This window comes from Eumetopias jubatus, unplaced genomic scaffold, assembly GCF_037043125.1.
Source record: "Eumetopias jubatus isolate StellerSeaLion01/CBP00866 unplaced genomic scaffold, mEumJub1_p1.0 scaffold_10, whole genome shotgun sequence".
In the NCBI taxonomy this organism is placed as follows: domain Eukaryota; kingdom Metazoa; phylum Chordata; class Mammalia; order Carnivora; family Otariidae; genus Eumetopias; species Eumetopias jubatus.
Window position 1 is genome coordinate 85,647,058 of NW_028274816.1, and position 18,095 is coordinate 85,665,152.

General features: G+C 51.4%; 1 protein-coding gene across 1 annotated transcript; it reads left to right on the top strand.

Moving 5' to 3' along the window:
- The first annotated feature begins 711 nt into the window (after positions 1–711).
- Positions 712–16,898, top strand: ST6GALNAC1 (ST6 N-acetylgalactosaminide alpha-2,6-sialyltransferase 1). Its single transcript, XM_088028134.1, has 9 exons — positions 712–845; positions 12,922–13,594; positions 14,046–14,214; positions 14,361–14,532; positions 14,734–14,872; positions 15,117–15,220; positions 15,392–15,481; positions 15,574–15,673; positions 15,918–16,898. The coding sequence occupies exons 1-9, from the start codon at positions 715–717 to the stop codon at positions 16,107–16,109; spliced, it is 1,770 nt and encodes a 589-aa protein (XP_087884260.1). The 5' UTR covers positions 712–714; the 3' UTR covers positions 16,110–16,898.
- Positions 16,899–18,095: the final 1,197 nt, after the last annotated feature.

Sequence of the window (18,095 nt, forward strand, 5' to 3'; positions counted from 1 at the left end):
ACTGTAAATGAGTCCTCCACTTGTCCACACATTGGAATCACCAGGGGAACTAAAAAAAAAAAAAAAAAAAATACCCCCGCTGGAAAAATAGCCAGCCCCAGAGAGTCTGGCTTCGTCATTTTCAGTGCAATCTGGGCACTGGGGTGTAGCACAGCTCCCCAAGTGATTCTGATGTGCACCCAGGATTGAGAGCTGTGTGTGACTCTGGAACACTTTGGAAGTGAGACTGTCCTTGTAGCTCTAGTCTCTGGCGACACAATGTCCTTTGAGGGAAGATTGTTAGAGGGATCTCCGAGCTAAACAGGTTCCCTGCACTCTTCTTGTAAAGGTCATGTTGTGCATGGAAGCCACGCAAGGATCTTCCAGCCCATGCAGCTGCCCGGGGTCCGCAAGGGTTTGGAACCTGGTAAAAGTGAGGTTCCCTATAACGTGTGCGTGTTTGTCATAAAGCTCTATGTGCAGAAATTGGCTTCCGAGACAATGAAAAGGAAAGTAAACTTGTTTGAACAAAAGGAATTTCTCTTCCTTCAAGCCACGCCAGCCTATAAGCCTTCACAAAGCAGGGAAGGCAGCTCCTGATAGACTGAGTGGCTCATTGTTAAGACAAGAGGTGTGCACTCCCTGGCCAGGAGACCTCAGCACTCAAACTGTTTATCTGCGGTCTATATCGAAGCTCCGGGATATGCAGAACCTTGCAGCGCCTGACCCACCACCATGAGGACCTGGCTGCCTCGACTCAGTCTTCTGGACCATGCCACCCAATGGCTCTTGCTTTTGGCCATGTTGGTCGTCTTCATCTTCATGCTGCCCTCCTTTATGAAGGAGCCCAATACAAAACCTTCCAGGTAAGGTTCTGACCCTTTCCAAATTCCTCATAATTTACTGGAGGCATATTAAAAGACTAGCCCAGGGAAGCCCGAGGAGCTCTGAGACACTACCGTGTCCACACGGGGTGTCAGGAATCAGGAATGTTGTCAACAACCACTGGCAAGGAAGATCCGAGGGGGCACCTAGGGGACACACGGGGGGCATGAGTGGGAAAACCAAGGTGTCCGGGTGCCTGGCAGCATGTCCAGGGGAAATGCGGGCAGGAGTTGGCAAACTATGGGTCTGGGTCTCCGGAAGGCACAGACAGGAGACAACTTCCCCTCCGGGACTGTGAGTAATAATGGCGACCCTGGGGATAGTTCCCTCATGCCATTCGCTGTGTCCTAAAGCAAAAGATTTACCCCATGGATGCCATTCACTTTCAAATAATACTCTCCCTGGGGAGTTGTCAGAAAATGGGAGACCTCTCACTTAGCTTAAATCTGGGCTTTAAGTTCATCCTTCAAAAGGACCTTAGAGACCAGTTTTCTTATAAAATCAACACATCTCCAGCTGTGGAAGACCCTTTTCTTTCCGGACTCAAGTTTTTTTGGAATGACTTTATTTCACTGTTCTTTTTTTTTTTTTATTTGTGAGAGAGAAAGAGCACAATCAGGGGAAGCTGCAGGCAGAGTAGGCAGAGGGAGAAGCAAGATCCTCGCGGAGCAGGGAGACCGATGTGGGGCTCGATCCCAGGACCCTGGGACAAAGACCTGAGCCGCCGGCAGACGCTTAACCGACTGAGCCACCCGGGCGTCCCTATTTCACTGTTCCTAAATTTTTTTGAAAGTAATACATGCTCTCATAATGGTTAGAAAAATCCAAGCAAGAAGTGAAGGTCTCTCCATCACACCCCCATGCCTACCCACTCTTAAGGGGTGACCATACTTGATTCTTTGGTGTACGTATAATTATTACATAATTGTAGGCAACACTTCTGTTCTCAAATGCCTTATGTACATTAACTAATTCTGATGGTTATGAATATACAGAGACACAGAGAACTGACTTGAACCGCCCAAGGTCACCCCGCTAGGAAGTCACAGGGCCAGGATTCAAACCCTGATATTTTGCTTCCATAGCCTGTGCTTTTTACCTTATGCTACACAAGCCCTTACAACGGATGGATAAGTGGATGGGCACATAGGCAGAGAGATAGCTATCACCCCATACACACTGTCCCGCGGGCTGGCTTTTTAAATCGACACTATGCCTTGGACATTCTTCCATGGTGACACATGGAAACCTACTCCCATCTCGCTCATGATGCATGGCGCGGATATGAGTTTACTTAACCAATCTTTAGCAGTTGACCCTTGGGTGGACCTTATTGGGTTGCCAGTAGAGGCTCCTGCAATGGTTTAGGGTGGGAGCCCCGGGTGGGGAGGCTCTGGCGGAAGGACGTTAGGGAAGTGGACAATCGGGAGACACTTGGATGGAGGAGAGGGGCGGGAGGGAGAGACAAGTCAACTTGTTGATGACGAGTGTGCAGTTAGAGACGAGAGGCAGGGGGCGGGTGGGGGCCACAGCACCTCTCCCCACAGGGCTGCCCAGGAAAAGTAAAATCAGATAAAAGGGAGTTGTAAAATGCCAACCCAAATGTAGTTATCAGTGGTTTCTGAAGGTCACTGTTACCGAGGTGTTTGCATGTTTATGACACATGATTATCATTTCAGAGCTGGAGATTTCCCAAAACCCTAACCTATGTTCGGGAGCTTTCTGTGGGTTCTTTCTGATCTTCACAATTGTCGCCCAAGGTTAGCATTTTTATTCTTTTACAAAAATGAAGGATATGAGGCTCAAAATGTTAAGCCTAGGGGCGCCTGGCTGGCTTCGGGGTAGGTGGAGCATGCGACTCTTGACCTCGGGGTTGATCTCCACACACGCTGGGTGTGGAGATGACTTCAAAAAATACAATCTTAAAAAAATTTTTCCAAAAAGTTAAGCCTAATTCCACCCAGCCAGGAAGGGGCAAACCGGAGATTTGAACACAGGGGATTTGGGCTCCAAAATCCATGCTTCTCCACTCCCTCAGATGTGTTGACTCTCAAGAGACTCAAAAGTCTAATGGAGCAGAAAGACATGGACCAGAGAGGGTGCGTGATATTAGTAGTCGTGATAAATCACCGCAGTTAAGTCACGTGTGTCAAGTGCCGTGGGAGCAAACTGAAAAGTCATTTCAACCCCGGGGGGCAGGGTGAGAACATCCTGGAGATGGTGGTGGTGTTTGCAGAGTGCCTGAAGGCAGTGTGACATTTCAGCACACAGGAACATTGCACAATAAGAAAGCAGGGGGAGCAATGGTGTAGACGTGGGGAGGCTGATGACTAAGGTAACTCATGCTGATTGGGGGCTTGACAGGCCAGGCACTGGTCTCCAAAACCCCTGATTAGCGACCACATATCAAGACTTTGGGGTAAATACTATTATTAACAACACCCTCTTTGGCAGATAAGAGAGGTTAGGCAAATTATCCAAGGTCACCTTGGTCACTTACGTTCAGACCCCAGCCAGCTAGCTCCAGAGTCCACGCTCCCGATCACAGCCCCGGGCTGGCTGGCGTCACTCCCCCAGACCTTGCCACTCCTTCACCCCCCACTCCCCGTGCCTGGCTTCCTCTATCACACCCGTCAGAACACATTGTCATGAACCCAAAGTTTGTTTCCTGCCAGACAATGAATTTCCTGGGGGTAGGGATGGCCTTATTTGTCTCTTTCCTCAGTAATTCGAACAGGTCCTGGACTCGGGGCAGGCCTAATTGGGTGTTTTTTAAATGGTTGTTGATGAAAGAGTAAATGCGCGGCCCTCAGGAACGTACCAACAGTTTAAACTTTATTCTATGGCTACGGAAACCTTTAGCCGTGAGGGAGGAACTTGATGACATTTGTGCGTTGTGCAGACTCCTCTGTTACCAGATTATAGGGTAGGCGGTGGGGGGAAGGTGGTCTCAGGGGGGCTGGGTTAGAGGCTCCTGCAATGGTTTAGGGTGGGAGCCCTGGGTGGGGAGGCTCTGGCGGAAGGACGTTAGGGAGGAAGGACTGAGAATTGGTCAGACCGGCTGGATTTGGCAATAGGATAGGGTAGTATGATACCAAACCGAGGGTATTGGACTACCTCTCCTATCTTCTTAATTTGGTCCCAGTCTCCAAGGTGCTCCCCAATATGCCGATACAACTAAGACCATGTCTCCACCTACTTAGGTTTCCTGGTCTGGAATGAATTTGCCTTCGAAGACTCTATGCCTTGTGTTGGCTTTAGAGCTGATGGGTAAGAGTGAGCTGTAAAATCAGGGCTCTGGATTTTCTTTTTCTTTTATTTTCTTTCGGTCTAAGAAATACAACTTCATTTGCTATAACTGCCCGATTTCCAGTCCCGGACCCCCATTCACCGAGCCTCAGGGAAACCTAATCTCAGCCGTTCTTGCTCCTCTGTCCGCCTTCCCAGGATGGCGTCGATGGCTTCTGGATACCTGGTGCGGTGCCAGGACCTGGGTGGGGGCAGCTGATTCTTAGCCGTCGTGTTGCCCTTGAGACCTCCATCACCTCCGCCTCTTGGCTCTTTCATGTCCAACCTGCTCAGGTGTGAGAATTTTCGGACGCTGTCTTCCTGAGATCAGCATGGTGTCGTTTCCTCTCGGGGTCTTATTAGACCCTAGGAGCACTACAAGGAAGTAGGGTGCAGGAGCCCTCCGACCCCGGGACCCACGGACCCCTCCCTTCTCTCCCTTGTCCTCTCCCTCAGGAACCTTTCTGGGGAGGAAACAGAGAAACCCTTCTCCGAGACATTCATCTATTCCACCAAATCTTCTCCCCACTTTAGGGCTTAGGTATGGGGGGAAGCCAGAGGTCCTGTAGGACGTCCTTTACTTTCCAGCTCTTATTGGCCACATGTGTCCATGGAGGCAATGAACATGGGGCTCCTAACAGCTGCTGGCGGGTGAGAAGTGGGCACCGGTGGGAAAAGGAGAAAATACAAGGAGGAAAACAATTAAATAGCATTCCAACATAGTAAACGACTACATTTGTAAGTCTAATAGGCATAAGAAGGGGGATCTGGCTGTGCACGCCCTAAGGTGCCACCAGCAGATTCTTTGAGAGGTTACAATCACAGGCTGATACCCTTTTCTGCTTAAATTCCTTTTCTGATTTTTCGGTAATGAGCACACATTGCCTTTATAAAAGGAAGAATAATTCAGCAAAGTTCGTTTTTGAAGAAAGATTCGGGAACAAAGACCCATTTAGGTACCGCCTCCATAGTGAAGTGCCCGTCTCCCCCAGCAGAACCTTGTCCCCTAGGTGGCATCTACACTCTCTCCCACACATTTGACTAATAGCATCGGACCGCTAACTCTTTATAGATAGCAGCTATTTATGTTCATCTCTGCTCCCCTCTTAGGTCTGGGGCTGCTGCTTCTTCTTCTTTTTTTTTTTTTAAGATTTTTTATTTATTTGACAGAGAGAGCACAAGCAGAGGGAGAGAGAGGGAGAAGCAGGCTCCCTGCTGAGCAAGGAGCCCGATGTGGGGCTCGATCCCAGGACCCTGGGATCATGACCTGGGCCGAAGGTAGCTGTTTAACCAACTGAGCCACCCAGGTGGCCCAGGTCTGGGGCTTCTTAAGATCAGTGACCATTGCTCTCTCATCTTTAATCCTTAACAGATAGTCCTAAATGCCTGGCATCTAATCACCACTCACTAAATATCTGTGGACTAAATGTTGCTTTGCGTTTTCAAATTTTCAAAGAATTTTCGATAAGATGTCTCATTTAGTTTTCATGTTTCTCCCTTTATTTATTTTTTTATTATTAAGCTGACATGCACATGTTCCAAATAGTATTGCAAATTTTACACCAACATTGAGTGGTTCCCATGCCTTCTCCCTAGTCCAGAATCCTGATTCCCAAGGTACCTACTTCAAATCTTTCTGCTCTTTCTTTTGGTATTTACCATCCTATTTCTAAGTCACATGCCTACCTGCCACTTTTTGACTTCTCAATTAAGTGGTTTAGGGCTGTAAATGAAATATCACTTACCCATGGCCTTGACGCCTGTCGCCCTTTTAGGCTTTCACGTCTGGACACGTGAACCCAAACGGGAGCGGATGGGGACTCTGACGGTCACTGTGTGTCATCCACGTTAGCACCTGACCCACTTGAATAACATGGTATTTTTCCAAGAGCCTTTTATACACCGTGAAGTCCTCACAACAGTATTGTGAGACTGGTATTAAGATTCCCATCTAGGGGCGCCTGGGTGGCTCAGTCGGTGAAGCGTCTGCCTTCAGCTCAGGTCATGGTCCCAGGGTCCTGGCATCGAGCCCTGCGTTGGCCTCCTTGCTCAACAGGGAGCCTGCTTCTCCCTCTCCTTCTGCCACTCCCCCTGCTCGTGTTCTCTCTCTCTCTGTCAAATAAATAAATAAAATCTTAAAAAAAAAAAAAAAAAGGATTCCCATCTAATGGATGAGAAAACAGGGGCTCTAAGCGTTCCGTGACTTGCCCAAGGTCACACAGCTGGCTGGTTAGTGGCCGGGCTGGAACTCAAGCAGGCTCCTTCCCGCACCAGTGTGCGCCACCGCCCATTTGCCAAGTGCCAAGAACTTAGTTTTCTGTCAGACTTTCAAGTTCAATACATGAGGACAGCCAGAGGCTAAGTCTTGGCACGGCAGGCAGCTCCCCTCAGCCACCTCGCAGGAGACGGGCAGCCTGCTCTGAGCCGTCAGGAAACCTGATCCTGAAGTTCTTAAATGCCACCACGCTTGTGGGGTTTGGCAGCTTCTCAGGGAGCTCTTCCGGCCCCAACGGAGGGCAGGGGTAGCTGCCTACTGGACTCCCTTGTTCTTCTCCTTCCTCCCTTGGGCAGAGGGATGGCAAAGGGGAGGAATGCTATTTTCCCCCAAGGTCATTATCTCGAACAGGCCAGGCTAAAAACGTCACCGGGACTCGGGCTAACCCCTGAAACAAAGTTTACTCGCAGGTGTCATTAGCCCCAAAAGAGCTAAGCGAGGTACCAGATCCAGGCGATGAAAACTGACTTTGCTTTAAACAATCTTGGTTCGAGAGGAGAGTTTCCCAGCCACAGGACCACGTGATCTCATCTTGTATCTGTGATTCTGGACCTTTATGTACCTGCCATTGTTTTGTTTAAAACATTTTCTTCGCCAGTTACCTCCGTCCCACCCACCACCACCCCTGTTCAAGGTCTTCCCTACTCTCCTTAACTCTCAAGACTCACCCCTGTGGTGAGAGCTATGTGTTTGTGTCTGTGTTTATGTATCGTAGGGAGGGAGCACGTCCAAATTTTAAACCAGCTTCCCATCTCCCGGGCCATGGTTAGATGAAAGGGATTTCAGAGAATGCTCTGGGCCCCTCTGCTGGGGGAGAGCTTTGGAAATTGGATCCAGCTACTAAAGCACTGGGAACAGTGGCTTAGATGTGTTTTTCCTCTTCTGTTCCCATTTTTATATTGTCCCCCATTAGGATTTAACTGGCCAGAAACTACACAAATAAGACAATTGGCTTTGATTTGAAAAAAGAACATTTGAAATAACAACAGAATACAGATTTCTGTATTTTTTTTTCCCCAGCCTACAAAGAGAATTAAGGCTAATTAAGGCAAAGTACAGGTTTTGGTGATCGAAGCAACTTGTGGACACATCTAAAGTGTCAAAGTAAAGTTCTAAAATGTAAACCATGCAAAAAGGTTCAGGACTTCCGGAGGAAAATACACTGCAAAGTTTGGGGGTGGGGGGGAAACAGAACGGCTGGTTTCCATTTCAGATAAGACCAGAGCCCCTAAAGAGCTATGCGGACACCAAGGGAGTTTTGGCAGCTCCGGACTGGGCTAACAACAGCGTGCGGTACTGGAGGTGAGAGCTGCCCATCAAGGAGGTTGCTCAGCTGGGGGCGAGGGAAGGCAGTGCTGTGGGGGGAGGGGGTCCGTGTCATGAGGACGCCAGTGGAGGCGTGTGTGGGACCGGCCACTCCCCACAGGGCAGGGACACCTAGCCTGGAGTCTCTTCCAGTGTCTGTTCCATTGAATGGCAGAGCCCAGAATTGTTAGGAAATCAAAGGGGTTTTGGTTTTTTGGGTTTCATTGAAGAATAACTGGTATACGATAGTGTATATCAGTTTCAGGTGTACAACATAATGGTTGGATATTTATGTACGTTATGAAATGCTCACCATCGGGCTAGTTTCCATTTGTCACCATACGAAGTTGTTACGGTATTATTGACTATATTCACCAGGCTTGTACTTCACATCCCCGTGTCTTATTTATTTTATTACGGGGAGATTGTCTTTCCCATCCCCCACCACCCACCTCCCATCCCCCACCACCCACCTCCCATCCCCCACCACCCACCTCCCATCCCCCACCACCATCACCACCACCATCCCCCACCACCATCACCACCACCATCCCCCACCACCACAGTGGCAACCACCACTCTACTCTTTGTATCTGTGAGTCTGTTTCTGTTTTGTTTTCTTTGTTATTTGTTTTTTTTATTTTTTATTTTTTATTTAAGATTAATTTATTTATTTGAGAGAGCGAGAATGAGAGAGAGAGAGTACATGAGAGGAGGGAGGGTCAGAGGGAGAAGCAAGCTCCTTGCTGAGCAGGGAGCCTGATGTGGGACTCGATCCCGGGACCCCAGGATCATGACCTGAGCCGAAGGCAGTCGCTTAACCAACTGAGCCACCCAGGCGCCCCCAGATAATTATTCTTTTGTATCCATTTCATTTATTGCATAGAGCCATGTGAGCCCTGTTAATGATAAATTTATTTTTTGAAGTGCAACATTTTTTATTTTTATCTCCCAAATAGATCAGATTTTATATTGAGTTGTTTTTTGCTTGCATGTGACCCCTGCATGACTTGCCTGTCCCTCTGAACCCTTAATAGAAAACAGGCTCCCCCCTCACCCTACCCTGGCCTTGCTCGTAGTGTTTAAATCCAGGATCACCCAGGGTCTGGACAAGACGAAGGCAGGGCACTCACCATATGGACGGAAGGAATTTGAGCATTCAGTAAATACCAGGCATGAGCATAAGGAAATGCCTACGTAAACACCCACATTCCTAGCAATCACAGTTGTGCTTAATTATAGGGAATTGAAATGAAACTTAATTACATAATTTTGTCAGTAGCTGGGTCATCGTTAGGACTCCCTGTAAAACATAAAGGAGTCATCAGTAACCCTCCAGGGACCTTGTTCCTCCTGCCTCTGGGAAGGACTGCAGAGAGGAGCTCGGGGTGCTCCGTCCCCGGGGCTGGCGTGGCCACAAGGCCGAGGGCCAGCTGTCCCGGCGGTATGTCTGAAAAGTCTAGTGGAGAAGACACCCTGCTGCACCATCTCCCTGATCACAGCCACGCGAAGGTGCTTGCACTTTGGAAGGAAAACTTCTAGAGGCCTCTTGTGGTTTGGGGGTGGGAAACGCAGGGGGAGGTGAATCCGCGGTTCCCGGCTGAGTAACAAGAGCTGTTTGCTATCGGAGTAAACACGTAGGCCTTTGCTGTGCCTCCGGGCTTGGAGCTTCAGCTCAGTTGTGCCACTGAAGGGGAGAAGAGTGAGTCTCACCGTACTCAAACTTCACAGCACCAAAACAAAGGTGGCCCAAATCCCTCAAGAATATGTTCTGGATGGGGGTGCCTGGGTGGCTCAGTCGGTTAATCATCTGCCTTCGGCTCAGGTCACGATCCCGGGGTCCTGGGACCGAGCCCCACATCGGGCTCTCTGCTCCGCGGTGAGCCTGCTTCTCCCTCTCCCTCTGCCCCTCTCTGAGAGCTTGCTCTCTCTCTCAAATAAATTAAAAAAAAAAAAAAAAAAAAAAAGACTATGTTCAGGACTCACTCAGGTTTTCCACTCTGCATGCACGGTATCCTTTCAGAACGGACACTTTAGGGATGTCTACCCAGTTCATGAGCCAACAACCCTCCTTTTGAGACTATCCCCCTCTTGTGCACAGGGTGGACCCCAGGACCTGTGCCACTTGCCATGTGGCCAGGGACAGGAAGGGACACAAGTGGGCCAGAACCATAAAAATTAAAAACTGGGAGCAGAGAGTCTTCAGTCCCGGAAGCAGGTGTTATGGGGCGGCCATCCTCCAGAACCACGAGGGCTGAGGAGCAGAGAGCAGAAAGCAGCCTAAGAGGTTCCAGACCATTCTAGAGGCTCAACCACATCTTGCTGTTGGGCTCCTCAAGACATTGTCTAGCCTTATGATAAATCCAAACCCCCATTTTTTTTTTCTTAGTTAAAAATGGAAAACAGGGCGCCTGGGTGGCTCAGATGGTTAAGCGTCTGCCTTCGGCTCAGGTCATGATCCCAGGGTCCTGGGATCGAGTCCCGCATCGGGCTCCCTGCTCCTTGGGAGCCTGCTTCTCCCTCTGCTTCTCTCTCTCTCTCTCTCTGTCTGTCATGAATAAATAAGTAAAATCTTTAAAAAAAAATAAAAAAATAAAAATGGAAAACAAAAAAAGGAATAAGGGCTTAAAAGTCTTGAAGGCTGTTAGCTTTTCCAGGCTGCTTCATGTCACAGTCCAGCCTTCTCTCCTTTCTGGTCTGGGATATCTCTCCTCCAAGTTACTTCTTTGAGCAAAGAGGCATTTGCCCCGTGAGGCCAGTTAAAAATGTGTATGCTGCAAGGAGGAAGGCCCCACTGTTAGCCTTTTCCCTAACAACCTCCAGAGAAGTTAGATCCTCTGTCAGTTTTCAAGGTCAGGACGGAGAGTGCCCTTCTTGGAAGACCTGAATAAATGTGCTTCCCTGCGGCCCAGGAAGCAGGAAATACGGTATCCACCAGAGGGCTGGCCGCAATGCAGGAGGGAGGCCCTAAATGAGGAGGGATTAACAGGGGTAATCTGCCTAGTGCACATACCACCACCCGGGCCAGCCCTGTATTTTTCTAGTGATGAGACTCCTCTGTCTTCCACCTTTAATAACAGTGACTACAGTGTACTCTGCGGGTGAAGGTCTGTGCCTTATTCAAATCTGTATTCCCAGGACCCACACAGCACGTTGCACTAGACATTTACTGAACGTCTGTTGAATGAGATGTTCCTCATGTTACATATTTCAGGGTCTATTCTATTCAGTTTGTTTAAATCCATTTCCTGGTGGGCTCAGAAAGCTTTTCGGAAGCACCGATGTGATGATGTGGCATCGTGGTGGGCTTCGTAGTAAGGACTGCTTAGAGTGATCTCTGCCTCCTCCAAGTTTGCGATTTAGGGAGGAGCTTGACGTTGCCCTTGAACGAATACAATCCCCAAACATGCCCAATTCGACGACACGTAGGGTTCTAGCCTTCACGTTGTCACAGGAAACGGAGCTTGGGTCAGGCCACCTCCCATGGCTTCTTCATGCTCGCCCGTTCCCCAGCACATCTGCGGGTTCTAACTTGACGTCTATCTGTGTGACGATCTGTTGTCCCTTTATATCCTGGGCTCCGTGGGGGGAGGAAGGTGTCTGGTTGCGCTCATCACCCAGGCCTCAGGAACTAGCACAGCGTTCATAGGGGGTGCTCTATAAATATTTGCTGCCTAAAAGAATTAGTGGCCACAGAGTTGGGAGGCAAGGAGTCAAAGCTGCAACCAGAGAAGGAGGAGACCAGACTCAGGAGACCCCCACCTTGCGCAGGACAAATCAAGGGTCACTGGGAACAGGGCACCACGGCAGGGCTGAGGAGCCGGGAACTTGTTTTCTGAGTGGGTATTTTGTGCCAGAGGCTAAATACATGTTGTCAGTTAATGCTCACAGCAGACTTCTTGCAGAAGCAAAAGGCAGCGGCCGGTTTTACAGATAAGAAAACCCAGGGTCAGGTGGATGAAGATTTCTCCCAGTCACACCAGCTAATAATTGGAAGTGCTAAGGACTCTCACTCAGGTCTCTCTGGCTGCACATTTCATGTTCTCCTCCTCTCTCTGGGGCCTCAGGAAGTCTGTGATCATATGGCTTGGAAGAAGAATGGTAGAAACAGACAAAAGAGAGCTGCTTGGGACAAGGGTGATCAAGGTGACCCTGGGAGGCCTAGGATGTCAGGGAAAGGAGCGGGAGTTAAGGACACCTGGAAATCCATGAGGGTGAAGGCTATGGGTCCCCAGAGAGGATGATTCTTTTTCCCAAGACTCCCAGGAGCTCCCCCAAAACCTGTGTGGCACAGAGAACCCACCTCGAAGTCCAGTTAGAGAAAACTGCACATCGGAGGACCCACGCTTTCCCCAGCAGAACACCTGATGCTAATTTGCATAAATTAAGGGATACTTTTGGCAGCCTCCCCCAAAAGGGGGAAATAAAAAGAAAGGAAATCTAATCCTCAGAGCCAAAAACCTGGAGTGCCAGAAGCCAGACCAGGCACCCTGCGTCAGTCTTCTCCTGATGCTAGAAAAAAGCATGGCCAGGCTGGAATTCAGCTACTGTGCCCCACCCTCTCGCTCCAGCACCCCCATCTCCCACCCGAAATTCTTCAGTAGCTCCCCCTGGACAAGAAGATGACTGATAGTCGTTAGGCGTCTGCCTTCGGCTCGGGTCGTGATCCCGGGGTCCTGGGATCGAGCCCCGCATCGGGCTCCCTGCTCAGCAGGGAAGCCTGCCTCTCCCTCTCCCACTCCCCCTGCTTGTGTTCCCTCTCTCGCCGTGTCTCTCTCTGTCAAATAAATAAATAAAATCTTAAAAAAAAAAAAAGAAGAAGAAGAAGAAGACGACTGATAAAGTCCAAACTCCTCAGTCTGACCTACAAGGCAGATACTAATCGGGTTCTGCCTACCTGTTTGGGACCATCCCCTGCCCGGACAGAGCCCCTTCTCTTGCGCCTACCGAGCTCACACGCTCCCAAGGGCGAGCCCACCACGGTCTCTTTATGGGCCAGAGAGGTAAGTTTCCAGACCCATCGCCAACAGGGGCAGCTTAATTATGGGTATGGACGGTGACACCCCTTGCCTTCATGTCTTATGGAAACTGGTGTGAAGTCTCCCCAAGGCACCAGAAAAAATACTAATTATGCGTCCACCCTGTGGATACGATCCTCGGCCTTAATCCAGATTTACATCTGTCCCTAGGGATCAGCACATGCTCGGCAAGGAGAGGAGTCCAGAGTCACTCCACAAGGCTGCATGGCAGGCTGCCACCACGGGAGGAAGGACGGTGGCCCCAGGGGGGGCGTCAGCGCAGGAGAACAGCACGCAGGCCCCCCCGGCCCAGGCCACAGCCCGCCCCACCCACAACGACACCAGAGCAGAGGCCAGCGTGGCCACCTCGGCTGGGCCGGCCCCACCGAGGGGTCAGGACAGGAAGGACACCGTGCTGGACACGCCGCCTCCGAGGGCCCAGGACGGGACGGCGGCCTCTGACGGGGCAGAGACACTGTCGCTGAGGAGTCAGGATGCCAGGACCATCAAAGGCAGGCAGGACCACAACAAGGAGCCCACAGCCACTAGGCCGGAGCCCCCGAACCCTCAGGGCAAAGTGCAGACCACAGCAAGGACACCCGTGCCGAAAAGTCAGGCCAAGGTGCTGACGAGGCCAGGAGCAGGGTCAACGGAGAGGACAACGAAAGGAGTGACCACAGCGGTTGTCGCCCACCGGGAGACAGCCCGGGCCACGCCACCCTCCACCCCTTTCCAGAGCCGCAGCACACAGAGAAGTCCAAGTCTGCGGGCCACCAACTTCAAGTCTGAGCCCCGGTGGGACTTTGAGGAACAATATAGCTTTGACACGGGAGCCCTAAGATCGGTGAGTCTGGCCACGACCTCTCTGCTCCAAAGGCCCTGCAGACAGCCCCCCCAGTCCCCGCCCCCCGCCTCCCTGACCTCCCGGGCTCTGTCCCCAGGCTCTGCCTTGTTCACGCCACCACCACCCCCCCCCCGCTGCCGTGCTCTCCCCTACAGCGTGGGAAGGGGTGAGGGAAAGGAGCCCTGCCCTGGAGCCCCCGGAAGGCCTGGAAGGTCCCTGAGCAGGGTGAGAGGTGCTAGTTGCTCTGGGGCCGTCCTCTGGGACCCTCAGGGCTACAGCACCCAGGACAATGGCGAGGGAGGATCAGCAGGCCCTCCAAACAGGGTGGAAGAGGCAGCAGTGGTGGTGCCTTCCAAACGCTGAGGCCCACTTTCTGCCCCTGCCCCCAGCCCGGCCCCTGGCCCTGGCCTCCCTGGGCCTCTCCCTGCCTGACCCACCCTCCTGCATGTAGACCTGCCCCGACTCAGTGAAGGTCAAGGCCTCCAAGTCACCCTGGCTCCAGAAACTCTTTCTGGCCAACCTCACCCTCTTCCTGGACTCCAGCCGCTTCAACCAGAGAGAGTGGGAGCGCCTGGAGCACTTCCCACCGCCCTTCGGCTTCATGGAGCTCAACTACTCCTGTGAGTCTTCCTGGGGCGGAGCCTGGGCCGCTGAGCCTCTGGCTCTGGTCTGCCTCTTCCCTGGGGGCCCCCCAGCGTGGGGAAGGAGGATGGGCTGGCCCTCCCTGGCCCTTCCAGCGCTCTGAGCGGAGCCCCCCTTGTTCCAGTGGTGCAGAAGGTGGTGACTCGCTTCCCTCCGGTGCCCCAGCAGCAGCTGCTCCTGGCTAGCCTCCCCGCGGGGAGCTCCCACTGCATCACCTGTGCCGTGGTGGGCAACGGGGGCATCCTGAACAACTCCCACATGGGCCAGGAGATAGACAACCACGATTACGTGTTCCGGTAAGCGGCCTGCCCCGAGCGCCCCATCCAGACTGAGAGATCTGGTAGGGCGTTCCCCAAGGCCCAATGCCCGGGCTCTCCAGAGAATGTCCCCTTATACCTGCTGCCTCCCCATCTCTCTTTTCCTTCCCCGCCCGCCGCCACGCCTTTCCCTCGGGCACTCACGAGTCCTTTCCTGTGTGGTTCTGTCTCACTGCCTAGACTGAGCGGAGCCATCACTAAGGGCTACGAACAGGATGTGGGTACCCGGACGTCCTTCTACGGCTTCACTGCCTTCTCCATAACGCAGTCTCTGCTTGTCTTGGGCGGGCGGGGTTTCCCGCACGTGCCCCTGGGGAAGGTGAGCACACGGGAACCGGCCCGGCCACACACAGAATCTGAATGGGGAGCACGAGCTGGGAAAGGGAGCCTGGTGTCCCGTGTCTGGAGTCTGGCTGGCGCGGGCTCTGTTCATCCGAGGGGCAAGAGCGGGGAGGACAGAGGGCAGCCTGGCGTCGGAGTCAAACCCCACCCCCCAGCCCCCAGCCCCCAGCCCCGGGCCTGAAGGCAGGACTCCTGGAGCGCTCACTGTCCTTGGTCCTCAGGATGTCCGCTACCTGCACTTCCTGGAGGGCACCCGAGACTATGAGTGGCTGGAAGCGCTGCTTCTGAATCAGACCCTCGTGAAAAGTAGGCTTTCCTGGTTCAGGTACCCACTGCCCCCTCCCCCACCCCAGGCCGAGCTGCGTATTGAGCGGCTGTGAAGGGCTGGACAGGTGGGGACAGCCTTGGCAATCGCCTGGACATGGGCCCCCTGTCCTGGCCCTGGCCCGGACTTGGCCCACATCGGGGGAGGTGAACGACCCATTGCCGTCCACAGGCGCAGGCCCCAGGAGGCTTTCCGGGAAAGCTTGCAGCTGGACAGGTACCTGTTGCTGCACCCAGACGTAATCCGTTACATGAAGAACAGGTGAGAGCAGAACGACAGGGCGCGTGTGGAAGGCATCGGGTCCCTCTCATCCCTGCAGCCTCCTGACCGCTGGGGGCTGGGCTGTTTCCCAGGTTTCTGAGGTCGAAGACCCTGAACTCTCGCCACTGGAGGATCTACCGTCCCACCACGGGGGCCCTCCTGCTGCTCACGGCCCTTCAGCTCTGTGACCAGGTGAGGCTCTGCTGGACGAGCAGAAGCCCTATCCCGGGACCTGCCCAGCAGGGGACGCCGGCCGGGGCCGGGGAGGAGTGTGAGTGCGCGTACACACACATAGGCCGGTGTCCATCAGGGAGCCCGCCCCGGGCCCCTAGGGAGGGAACCATGACGAAGGGTCCCCCCAGTAACACACAGCCCATGAGAACAAGCCTGGGAGGGAGCACCCTCAGGCCTCATTTCTCCTCCAACTTCCACGTAGGTGAGCGCCTACGGCTTCATCACCGAGGGCCACGAGCACTTTTCTGATCACTACTATGATAAGTCCTGGAAACGAACGGTCTTTTACATCAACCATGACTTCCCGTTAGAGAGAACACTCTGGAAGCGGCTGCGTGATGAAGGTATAATCCAGCTGTACCAGCGTCCCATAATTTCCAAACCAAAGATGTGACTGGAGCCTGGGCCGCAGCAGTCTCTCTGTCCGTTTCAAGGCACAGGGCACGGTGGGAGTCTTGAGATTCTACCACCATTTTCCCAGGGCTCAGGCCAGGCTCCCGGCCCCTCCAGACTCCCCAGGGAACACTGGCATCGAGGGGGAGACACTTTCAAGACGGCAAATGACTGACTGAGGCTTTGGAGACCTTGGAATGTTGCTTCGGGCTCTGTTCAAAGGAGGGAAGACTCCAGTCTTGAGACCAAGAAATTTGAACTAAACGGGGTGATGACCGTTCAATACCGCAGATCTCGGCTGAATATCACCCTTCACTGTCCAAAAGCTACCTGACACTGGCGGGGAAAAGTCTGAACCTATAGAGACATGTCTCTATTTGGTTTTGAATTCCAAATCTTGTACTTAGCAGCTGAGAAATCTTGAAGGCCTTACTTAATTTCATAGAGATTGTCTAGAGGAACCTTCCTTCGGGGCTTACCTGATTCTAGAAGGATCTGCACCTTTGTCTTTGAGCTCTTTGACAACTCTCTGGGTTGCAGAAAACTGATAGTAATAAAAATAATTCTTGCCCATGGAGATGCAAATAAATCTTGTACAGTGAAGATGCAAGTGACGATTCCCCTGGGGGCAGTGACCTGTTTTGTACATACAAGCAAATTCATGTTAGCGGTTCCGATTGCCCGTATGTGCGTCTGTACTCAGGGTTCTCCTTTGAACCAGTTTTTACATCTTACTGGTTCCTTCATTCGTTAATACACTAAATAAAATCCTTGACATGCGTTCATTTTATATTTGTATGAAAGTCACCATTTCATCCTTGAAAAAACATCTTCTATCATGTTCTGAGGCCACAGTATTATAATCTGTAGCAGGACTTTTAGGGTATCCATTCTGCAGGGATGTTAAAAATTACTGTCTGTAAAAAGCCTGATGCAACAAGGACCCAGTGTCCTCCCCTTTCATTCTCTATCCTTCCGCCAGCCTGCATTTCCTCAAACCTCACGTTGAGAATCTGGACCAAGCCAAAGCCTTTTCAGCTCGTTTTACCCCCTTGAGCTCTAGCTACGGGATTTGGAATCTGAAGCCCAGAAGAACTCTAAAGATCCTAAACCGAATAAAGGTCCCCGATAAAGGAGATGGAGGGCGTGGAAGGCAAAAAAAAAAAAGTAAGCTGTCTTTTAGACTTCATACTCAGAGTTCAAAAGCTAATTTAATACAAATAGGACCGGGTTTGCTTTGCTCAGAAGGGCTGCAGTAACAGCTCTGGGCAGCAGGTGGCAGCATCTTGCGCACCCCCCACCCCCACCTGTTTCTGGAATGCTCAGCTTGTCTTTTTCAGGTTTTCCCAGCTCTTCTTACATGTTTATTCCTCCGTGTGAATTTTAGTATCCGTTTAGGATCTAGAAAAAAAATGCATTGGTATTTTAATTGGAATTGCATTAGATTTATACATTTACTTGGGAAGAATGGACCGATGTATTACATTGAGTCCTCTTTTCCAAGAGCAAGAGACGGTTCTCCACTTGTCCAAATTTACTTTTGTGTCTTTCAGTATTTCAATATTTGCTCATACAGATTTTGAACGTTCCTTGTTGAATGCACTGCTCGGTATTTTATCTTTTATGCTGTTGTAAGTGGATTTTCTCTACATTGTATCCTCTCCCTCGTAATTGTGAAGGGTGTGATATACTATCATATCATCTGCACATAGATTATTTTCTTTTTTTTTTAAGATTTTATTTATTTATTTGACAGAGAGTTACATAGTGGGAGAAGGAACACAAGCAGGGGGAGTGGGAGAAGGAGAAGCAGGCTTCCCACTGAGCAGGGAGCCCCATGCGGGGATCAATCCCAGGACCCTGGGATCACGACCGGAGCCAAAGGCAGACGCTTAACGACTGAGCCACCCAGGCGCCCCGTGCACATAGATTATTTTCTAATTCTTTATGCCTCTGATTATCTCTTTTCTAAATCTTTTGACTGGTA